Genomic DNA, 11,147 nt, shown 5'->3' with positions numbered 1-11,147 from the left:
CCTAGATTATGTTCACCGAGTTTCATGCAGATCGGTCAAACTTCCTAGGAAGAGATCGATTTTAAGTGTTTTTCAAAAAAACTCAAAATGGCGGAAAATCTATAAACCGGAAGTTATGGGTTCTTGAGGCAAATTTGTTCCTCATGAGGAGAGGCATCTCTGTGCAAACTTTCATGTCTCTATGACATACGGGGCATGAGATATGCCCATTCAAAGTTTGTAATTTCAATCGGTTGCTATAGCGCCACCCTTTGGCCAATTGATGTAATATAGCTTCATTCCATGACCCTCTACCACTGTGCCAAATTTCAAATGGATTGACCGAGTCAGTGAGGAGAAAAACGTGGAACAGACACACAGACACTCGACTCACAAGTCAGTCTTTAGACACTTTGCTTAACTAAAGACTGATGACTTTTTCCCTGATTTTGTGTTTAGATGGGTGGATACAATTTCAGAGTTTAAAAAAACTCCCTACATTGCAGAACAAATAGTAAATCCGCAGGGCGGTCCTTCGGTGGCTCGCTGAACTCTTGTGTTCGTAAACATAGTCCCACTGCGTTAAAAGGTTTAAACAAAGTCACTGTAAGTCCTTCATTTCCACAATCTTGTGGACTGAGCACACGTTTGATAAAATGCAGTTAAATCTCTCGGCATCCATTTTCAAGCTCTCCGTGTGTTTGTGTCCTTGCGGACGAGAAAACGGGGAGCACACATTTCCGGGAGGGCGTGTCCTTTTCAAAAATGCAAGAGGCGTTGCTTTGTTGCCGGCTGTTTTCGCCGGTGTGTTAAACACACTTTAGAAAGGAGTGTCCCCAGACTATCAGAAGGCGGAGATCTCTGATTGTCTGGTGGTGAGACTACACAGACACACACACAGACAGTTTTTGTCATTAAATAGAAAGATATTTACATCACCAAGCATGTCTTAAAGGCTACAAAATACTCCAGGAAAATCTTCAGAGCCTTTATCACTGCGTCTTTAAAAATGCAAACAGACTTCACTGACTACACTGAAAGGAGCACAGCAGAGACTCACGGTCAGACAGAGTAGACTCCTCCACCGTGCTGCTGAAGGGTCCCACCACGTCCACTCCATTAGACTGCACCGCCAGCTCGTAGCGGGTGAAGGGCCTCAACGCCCCGAGCAGTATCTCCTGCGCAGAGCTGCAACACACAAACCCAGCAGAGTCCTGAGTGTGTGGTGTATGCTTCATATTCTGCACTGACCTGTTGGACCACACCAGGCTACAATACTTATTACCCTTATATTGTTAACTCTTATTACCTGCCTTCTGCTTGACAATCATTGAGTGTTTTATGTTTGCAAGTACGTCTGCACCTCTTTAACCCATGAATCATATGCTAAGAATTGTAAAGACAGGAGGGATACGGGGTAAAACTCTTGGCATAGAGTAGAACTAGTCCCACTTTAAGAGTCAAGGGTAAAATCAATGCAAGGGAAATATTACGTGATTCATTTTGATTACTGTATAAATGATGGTTAATAATGGAGCTACTCAAAGCTACTTAAAAGAGCTCTTACAAGAAGAATGTGTTCGCTTTTTTGGTGTTTGAAAGGCAGAAACCAAGATGCTCTTAATATAGGAGCCAAATATGTTACTGGGAGGTTTGCTTTTAACTGTGTAATTCACTGTGTCGGCATTGGGGGGGGGCACTGTACTGTCACCTGGTGAGTTCAGGTATTTTAGGATGTGACCTCACTATGGTCATCAGGTGTTTGGCCCGGAAGGGCAAATGGTTTTTGACCGAAATGGCGCGGAACGCTACAGTTTTGTTTGTTTGTTTTGTACTGAATGTCAAATGTGGATGTAACAGATGGACTTTGCCATGCACACGCAAAATAAATGTTACGGTGATGCAACGCAAGAAGCTTCATGGACTCTGAATCAACATTTGGATAACTAAGGTAGCGTAGCGTGTCCAGCAACAGGCGCGTCAACCCTGGTCAAATACCTCAGTAGCTAGTAATAGACTTAGCTCCTTTAACAACAGTCAAAAACCATTTGCCCTTCCGGGCCAAACACCTGATGACCACAGTGAGGTCACATCCTAAAATACCTGAACTCACCAGGTGACAGTACAGTGCCCCCCGATGCCGACACAGTGAATTACACAGTTAAAAGCAAACCTCCCAATAACATATTTGGCTCCTATACTTAAAGATGCAAAAATGTGTCACCTAAAAGAAACGTCCTTCTGGCTCTTCTGAGAAAAGGTAAAAAAGCCTATATTGGAATGCCTTTACTGGGTGTCTTTATTTTTTTCTGTAAATAATGTCATGCTACTTCTAAAGGTGTTTAATCATAGTTTCGTTACTTGCAAACACTGTTAAAATGGGCTTTGCAATGTAAACATTAATGTATAGGAAGTTATGCAGGAAGCAGTATTGTCAAATGTTGACCATCAATTATGGTGACAAGGTTTTAGATATCCGGGCCATCTCTTAAACATTATAGACAGTGATTAGTCTCTGATGTCCAGTCTGGTTTCTAACCTGGTGTAATAGGAGACCAGGGAGGCGTTGGTGGTTCCTGCTGGGCTGCAGCGCACTGTGTAGTTGATGATGCGTACGTTGCTGAACCGTGGTTTCTCCCAGCGCAGCCAGATGGAGGTGGAGCTGTTGGCCATGGCTTGGATGCTGCTTGGGGGCAGCGGAGGAGGGCGCATGGGCGGCGGTGGCGCTTTAACACAGATATACACATTATTTGACTTGATATGATTTCATTGTTTATTGTCCAATAAAAGTGATGCCAAGTATGTTTTCTTTTACAAGACAATCATACATTCATATATTCATTTAGGTATGCGTGCACACATGCAGTAAGAGGAATATTACTTCGGTCATGGATCTTCTCCGTCCTTCCCTTCCACACCGCAGCTGCTCCTTCTATCTGCTTGTTGAATGCCCAAACTCTCACCTCGTACTGCCGGTCAGGCACTGATACACACACACACACACACACACACACACAGGGAGAAAGACAAAAATAAAAACAACAGCCACACATGCTGTGTAGATATGTTACAAGTGAGCCATGTATTTATATGCGTGTGACATGAGGCCTTAAATGTAATCTAAAACCAGTCAATTTTGAATAAAAGACAGCTTTTGAATGAGACGCCAAACTACTACTACTACTACTTTTTAAGAGAGGCATCTGCCTGTTTTTACTTCTTAATTAAAAATGTCTTTCAATGGAATGCAACACTCTGATAGGACAAAAGTGAAAAAAACATTTCCCTTGCTTATAATTAACCAAGGCTATCCAAAAGCTACTTTGTGTGTGTCTGCAAAAATCGATGAGTCATTTTCAGGTGGGCATAATTTAATTTAACATTAGCTCAAAGCTAATGCAAAGTTAGGAAAATGGCTGTGAAAATTTGAAAGCAGAACCCAAATTGTGTTTAAAGAGGCCTGTGTCAGAAACTCACCCAGCCCAGTGAGGAGATGATACCTGGCCTTCTTACGGAGCCTGATGGTGTGAGTCTGTGTCGTCCTCTCTCCATTGGCTGATTCGTCAGCCTCCACCTCTCGACAGGACAGCTTGTAACCAGAGACCAGGGTGTGATTGGGCGAGGGATGCCATGTCACATTGAGTGTGTTCACCCTGGCTCTGACCTTCAGCTCAGTAGGAGCAAAGATCACTGAAAAAGAATGACCAAGAATTCCACATGATAACTTTAACACTTCACTCCAGCTACATTTTGACCTGTTGCTTGTGGAAAACATCACTGTCTAAATCCACACAGTACTGCTACTAGCTGATATGTCATAATCTGTGTGTATGGTACGCAGTTCTGTGTTTGTAGTTAAAAAATGAATGAATGAATGAATGAATGAAAGTTTAATATCTTGATAATGCTATTTGAAAGTGCTGTATGTAACTCTAGAGAAAGATAGTTGCCTGTTGAGTCTCTTTTGGTTGGTGGTTCGGTCCGACTGGCAACCGAAAGTGTTGATTTGACAACCTGGGAATGAGACTCAATCAACAGCCTGCAGCCCAAAAAGTATTTTCCCCATAAAGCACCGTTGTAAAAGAGATGTCTGTAAAACTGTTGACAGGAAACCATTGACTGCAAACAAGATCAATAATGACTCTTTCTATTATACATTTCTGATCCATATTTGATCTATATTTGTAAAACTTTTCTGGAAATGGGAAAAGCATTTCAAAAAAATTAAAATTACTATGTAAAGTCTATGAGCCGAGGGGGAACTCGTGCATGGGTCCAGCAAGGGAAACGCAATAGCGCAGTTTCAGTTCAAGTAAATCTGGAAGCTAAAAACTTTTTTGGCGTATGCACCAGTAGAGCAACTCCACTGGAATTATTAGGCGCCATCTTGGCATCCAGTATCTATGGGCGGAGGTTGTGTTGTTAATGTGGCTAAATAGTGTCTTGAATCTGTCCTGCTTGTCTTCGATTTCCTTTTTGAATGACGAGTACAGACTATGGCTGCCTGCTGGTATGGGGAGTTCTTTCCTCTCAGGCAGGCGCAGAATTTACATGGTAGTAAGTCATTGGCTGTAGTCTTTGCATAGAGTTAAGTGTAATTTTCTGGCAACACAGGCAACATGAGGAGATGCAACATCTTTAATGTCAGTTTGGCGTGTCTGGGCCTTTACATGTCTTACAAGTGGAAAATTGACATATCAAAAGCTTATGTATGTTATGTCTCTCAAAATTCCATTTCATTCCAAACATGATACTACAACATCAGTGGGAATCCAGACTAAAACATAACAGCACAAACAGAACAAATGCTCTGAGAACCAGGCTCAGTGTCTTCCTTACCCATGCTGTGGTCGCTGTGGTTGTAGTGGGCTAATGTTTGGTGCTGGGCCCACTCAGAGGGCACCCCAAAGCCGACGCCCGTCCCAGCTGCTATCCTCACTCGGTAAACCTGGTTGGGCTGCAGCTCTCTCAGTGTGAACTGAGTCTCATTACCCCCTACTTCCACTGAGAACACAGTGTCCACTGTGGGAACACACAATATACACACTCACATGTATCTTCTAATGGAGTATCTAATTATTGTGATGTTCTGAATGGTTTCTTTAGAGAAAATGCACAGCTCATGGAATTGATGATTTAACCGGTCATATTTATCACACAGGGAAAAAGTACATGTTCTTTGCTGTTGTTTCTCTATGAATTATTATATTGCTGTTTTCAAGGACAATCTGGGATGAAAATTGGGTCCATTCACAGTTAACTTGAGCTCCCTGCACATTCTGGAGAGCTGGCCATTTAGAATATTATACTGTATATATAACTGTCAAAATATTCTTGACCCTATCGCACACATTTCTGAGTCTTTGCACCCTTAAGCTTGAACAATTATCAGAAACAGAACAGAAATATACAAAATGAGTAAAGTAGACTGTTAAACTTGTCCTTCTCTATGAATAACTTATGTAAAGACACCAAAATGGGTAGTTCTCCTAAGTTACACTAAGTGTGTCACTAAATTGTGTGTTAACTGGCACTTAAAGATACAGTTTGTAACTTTTGTCCGATTTGCTGAAACAGTCACTGCATTCTGAGAGAAGTCCATGAGACAGATAATTTGTGAAAACAAATAATGTCCCTCCTTTCGTCCTACTGCCTCTAATGGCATTCATGGCATTCATTCATGGTCCCCAACCTAGCTGTCAATCATAGCTCCATGAACTTTGTCCAAAGTGTCACACTAGGCAGTGCCGATCAAATATGAAAAGAGAAAGTAGGTCTGGCTGGTGAGCAGTGCTTGGTACTCCTGTTTAACTGTATCCAACATGGCAGCCGGGTCACACACTTTCTCATTTTACAGTTAAACAGTTCACTGTAATACGTTTCTGAAAACATTTCAGGCGAGAAATAGGCAATGCAGTTACTGAATCTTGATTCATATTTCAACAGCACTGCCTAGTTTGACAGTCTGACTGAAGTTGCCGAAGTCAGCTGCGTTAGAGACTTCTCAGCTCTGACTGGTTGTTTTAACATATTATCTGTCACATTTAGCGCTGTATAAATATAGTGACACTTTCCACACATATGAAAAAAGTCACCAACTGTAGCTTTAAGGTCGACTTGTTGCTCAGTCCAGCAGAGGTTACTCACACTGATCCAGAGTGCTGTACTCAATGCGGTAGCGGGTAACAGCTCCTCGACTGTGCTGCGAGGACAATGGATGCCACATCAGCCTGATGTCTGTGGGGGAGGTGCTGGCTATAGACAGCTGGGGAGGTGCGCTTGGCACTGCAGGAGGGAATAAAAGGACACACCGAACTGTTTGATGATGCACATTCAAGGCATGCCCTATAGATCTGCACAGTAAGACACCCTACTGTATGTCTAGTAAAACTTCAGGAGTATGCACCAAGTCAGTGTTTTCTCAAAGAAGTGGATCGATTGTCAATTGGATTTTAAAGCAAAAATGCTGAGTCTCGAGTGAGCTACTACTACTACTTTTTAAAATCCAAACTGATGCTTCATGAACAGATGATACTGATGATTCATGAGGTCTAAAAAATCCGGAGGAGTTACAAGGTTGGTTATGCAATGATTCTTGCTCTGTGAATCTATGAGGCATTCAAGGCTGGCCTTATTTTACCTGTGCAGCCTTATTTTACCTGTGCGGCCTTATTCTATCTCTGTTGCCTCATTTTACCTATGCATTACTTTGATTACTCACCATCCTCCAGCATCTCTACTGTTACACGTGGGGATGGGGGACTGGCACCCATGGGAGAGTAAGCCACTACAAAGAATGTGTAAGCAGTGTGGGGGAGAAGCTCTTTCACGTGATACTCTGTGGTGTCGTTGTTCATTGCGAACTGGTACTCCATATTATCTGAGCCTGAAAATGATGAAAATATTCAAATCAATTACATTTTTTAAGGAAATGCAGACATGCCTACTGTACAGTAACACACATTATAAATAGACACACCTGCAGCACGTTGGTAGTGCACAGAATAGCCGATGATTTGGTCCGAGTTGTACTCAGGTTTCTCCCAGACGAGCAGGGCAGTTGTGCTGGAGTAGGGCGTGGCAGACAGGTGGCGAGGAGGGCTGGGCAGACCTTCTCTCACAATGACCGTCAGCTTGGCAGTGGCACAGGCCGTGCCCAGCCCGTTGTCTGCTATGCACTGGTAGTAGCCCGCATCCTCTAGGGCAAGCTGGTTGATTAGCAGGACTCCGGGGCTTTGGGTCTTCACCCGTCTGAATGACCTGATGGGCTTACCGTCCTTAAGCCAGTGCAACACTGGAGGAGGCTCCCCGGAGCTGTTGCACACAAACCTGGCTGTGTTTCCCCGGGAAAGGGACACTGTCTCTGGGGGCTGGAGAATAACTGGAGGGGCTGTTGGAAGCAGGAAATAAAGCTCAGACTTACAGGACCAACAATTTGATGTGCACTACAAAACTGAAGGGACACCCCAGAGATTTTGTATTGCAATCTGATAAAGTTAGGGGACTTACTACATAGATAGCAAATTACCTTTAAACATTTCTTTTCTGGTATCACTAGACCTTCAATTACTTGATGACTTATGGGGAAGCTGGTGACAGTGTCTGGTCTGAGCTAAACAGCACTCAGAAATGTTAATCTGTCATTATACACAGTAAAAACGATGAGTCCTACCAGGCACATGCAGCTCAGCAGCAGCAATGACAAACTCTCTGGTCTTGGGCTTGTTGGCCCGGCAGACATAGACGCCGGCATGGTGACGCCTTGTGTCCCTAATCACCAGGTTTGTTGCAAGGACGACCACATCAGTAGAAATGGGCTTTCCATCTGCTCAAAGAAAAAGGCAACAAAGAACAACATGACAATCTCACATCGTATTGATGAAGACAACAAGAGATTTGCCTTGAGGAAAGCAAAGATCATTTATCAGGCTTTCAGTTGCCTGAGAAACAGCACACGAGTTAGAGGCAGCACTTTGAGCAGCAGAGAATTTGACCTGTAATCCCACAAGATGACCAACAGGTGGCTCTGTGACTTTTTACTCTGGGTTCATTGCACTGCATTGGCACACTCCTAGGCTGTGAGTAAAATCCTTCACTGTTCACTGTATAGACCACTATTTAGTTTGTCCGCCATTTTGTGCTGTTGTTAGGTGTTTTACAGAGAAAGATCATCACCTACAGAGTGAATTATCTCACAAGGCCACATAAAAGTAGTTACTAAGCATCCACTACCACTTTGCATTCCAACTGACCTGAATGGGGTTGTGCAGTTTTTGCAACTGATACAATGTATAGTGAAATGTTGAGGCACAGTTTGCCCTAAAATAAAAAATACAAAATTCCCTCTTATCTGTGGTGCTATTTATCAATCTAGATTGTTTTGGTGTGAGTTGCAGTATTGAAGATATCATCTGGAGAGATGTCTGCCCTCTGTTGAATATAAAAATATCTGAAAAAATTCACCAGCAATGTCTCTTTCCAGAAAATATGACAAGGTTACTCAAGACAATCCCTAGACATTGTTGTGAGGAGTTTGATGTAGCAACTATTTTCTTCCTACCAAACCACACTCGCCATATCACCATGCAGAAGGAAGCGTGCATCTACTCATGGATGAGAGGCCTGTGCTCATGACAGCGCATGATGTAAACATTAATGGCATCCTCCTCGGCCCAGCTGTAATGTTAAAAAGTTCAGCTGTGCTAGGTAAGCCAGCAATAGATGCATGATTAATAAATACAAATAGATTTTGGGGTGAACTGTCCCTTTAAATGTAAATAAGTGAGGAATTTCAGATGCAGCACTCGACTAAAACAAGTTGCAGAGATGTTGCCTAATCACAGCACAAAGGACTTCCAAAAGTTTCACATGACGTCATTCCCACCAAGACTTCAAGTGTGTGTGCATCAGAGCTGTAGAGGTGTGAATTAATCAGTGTGACAAGTCATCTTATGTAAAGCATGAGTCAATGTTCAATAGAACAACAGAGAGACTGGCTGAGAGGAGACAGCCATCATCGCTAAAACAACAACTTCACAGCTGCAGGTACGCAAATCTGATTCTGACGTGTTGACATTTGTTCTTTGTGTGTGAGAGACACATAGTTAGAGAGCATGACAAACACACATAATGGAAATGCGACAGGTGCAGTAAAAAAAAAAGAAAAACACACAGGATGAGAATGTCGGAGAAAGAGGGAGTGGGATTTGTGAGCATTACCTTGTCTGCTCCAGGACACCAGTGGCTTCGGCTGGCCTTGTGCCATACACTCCATCACAGCAGGACGGCCGAGTACGACTGTTGCATTCTGAGGTGGTGCAACAATCGCAACTCCGTTTAGGGCTTCAGAAGAGCCTATAACAAAAAAGAGTGTATACTTTGTATTATGGAGTGGTAAATATTAGTGATTGTAACAGGAAAGTTGCCTGTGTGATTACACTGACTGAATGAGAGATACTATCAGCCTGGTCCCGACCTCTGAATTGCTGCCCACGTCTAGTTTTTTTCAGCAAATCGAATACTTTATTCTTTACCAATGAAGTGAAACAAAGTGGCAATTCAGTCTGATTATCAGGCTACAGTGCTTTCCCACCTCTCGCCAATTACTGTGAAAGTTTTTCTAACCATTTCATCCAAGCATGTAGATGCAACATTAGGAGAGAGCTGAAAAGCTTCCAGGCCCTCTTGGGTGTAACTATAGGGTATTTGTGTGAACTAAGAGCGTGCATTCTCAACAAAACACTCATAATAAATGATTAGTTTGAGAAAAATCAGAACAACAAAGGAAGATTAGTTAAATACTGATTCTTAGTTTTCACTCTCCTCACTGAGTTCTAGTGAGTCTCTCATTTGAGAATGAACCATTGGAAGCTGTTGTGGGCCTTGTGAACAAACTTCGTCACCTCTTCTACACACACTTCAAGTTGAAGTTATGACATGGGGTAACCCACTACAACACAGGAGCCTTCATTGCCCAGTGGGTAGCTCTATGCACATGTGTTTGCTGTTATCTGCCAACATGAAGTTGTCGAGAAATACGCCTCCTCTTTTGCTTCCTGCAGCAATACTTGCAACTTCAGTTTAGCTTCTAAAAAGCCTGAAAAGAAGAGAACACAAAGGTAAAACAGTTGATAGAACGGCCTCAATTATGGCATCAAGGCACATCTTTGCTCTTCAGTGGCTAAGTATGTTATTCAAAGCATATTGGTTATGGGTTAAAGGCACCAGACCACTCATTTCTTGAGTGTGTGTCAGTCCCCAAGGTAACGCTGGTATGAGAGGGCCTAACTTCACTGCAATTCTGCTCAGCCCAGACAGCCTCAGCAGCACATAATGCTAATGACCTCCAGAGAGAGGCCTGGCATTCTGTAAACACATTATAAATTAATCATTGAGATTACTTACAGCAATCCTTGGTTATACATAAGGCTTTAAGTGGGTCAGTGCGCCTTTGCGAGGACTACATAGCAGGGTGCGCCTTTATACAGGTCTTAGTGCAGGGATATGGGTGTGGGTGAAGCATAAAGCCTGGAGAAAATTGAGGGTTAAGTAAAGAAGAAATAAACTTGGTTGGAGCTTGGCTATGGATGTTGAGTAGGCTTGGGCTATATGAGGTTATGAGGGTACACCAAGGTAGAAACCTCGACAGTATGATACTCAATACCGTCAAAAATACAGTTGCTGCTCTTCTCTTAAACAGATATGGAGATGCTGTACTGAGGCAATGTATTGTAGTGAACAGCATGTGCCACCAGAGGTCAGCCTCTACTGGTGGAACAGGCAGTTGAGCTGAGAAAGATGGCGACTGGGAGTGGTTTGGATGACATAACAAGACTAGTAAAAAGCTGGCATATTTTCAGCATATTTTTATATCTAAGGGTTTAGAGGTGACGACTGTCAGAACAGCAGAAGGACTAATCAAGACGGTTTTGGTGACTTTTATTTTGTTTCTGTCAGCGCCATTTCTAGCAAGTCCTAGTTTAAGTGATAGGAAGTTTGTCATAGATGATGAGGACATCCCAACAATTAGGGAAAAGTCAGTAAAGAGCTTAGGTAGGTGGTACAATGTAGAGTTGAATGATAAGGAACAGGTGGTGAAATTTAGAAAAGATGTGGCTGAAGGATTGGATAGAATAGATAAATCAGAACTTCCAGGAAAGTTGAAGTTG

General features: G+C 42.8%; 1 protein-coding gene across 4 annotated transcripts in view; it reads right to left on the bottom strand.

Annotated features, from left to right (window-relative positions):
• Positions 1–11,147, bottom strand: part of igdcc4 (immunoglobulin superfamily, DCC subclass, member 4) — a 65,682-nt gene that overhangs the window by 12,402 nt on the left and 42,133 nt on the right. For all 4 annotated transcript variants that reach the window (XM_050040607.1, XM_050040625.1, XM_050040617.1 and 1 more), the window contains exons 5-14: positions 9,199–9,333; positions 7,652–7,804; positions 6,959–7,369; positions 6,701–6,865; positions 6,127–6,264; positions 4,819–5,001; positions 3,457–3,669; positions 2,861–2,962; positions 2,519–2,705; positions 1,040–1,167 (exon numbers count right to left, since the gene is read on the bottom strand). In XM_050040607.1, coding sequence (XP_049896564.1) covers positions 1,040–1,167; positions 2,519–2,705; positions 2,861–2,962; positions 3,457–3,669; positions 4,819–5,001; positions 6,127–6,264; positions 6,701–6,865; positions 6,959–7,369; positions 7,652–7,804; positions 9,199–9,333 — 1,815 coding nt within the window. The remainder of the gene's footprint in view (positions 1–1,039; positions 1,168–2,518; positions 2,706–2,860; positions 2,963–3,456; positions 3,670–4,818; positions 5,002–6,126; positions 6,265–6,700; positions 6,866–6,958; positions 7,370–7,651; positions 7,805–9,198; positions 9,334–11,147) is intronic.

Source organism: Epinephelus moara, chromosome 1 (assembly GCF_006386435.1).
Source record: "Epinephelus moara isolate mb chromosome 1, YSFRI_EMoa_1.0, whole genome shotgun sequence".
NCBI lineage: Eukaryota > Metazoa > Chordata > Actinopteri > Perciformes > Serranidae > Epinephelus > Epinephelus moara.
The sequence above is the reverse complement of the archived record's forward strand: the minus strand, read 5'-3'. Positions and strand labels throughout refer to the sequence as shown.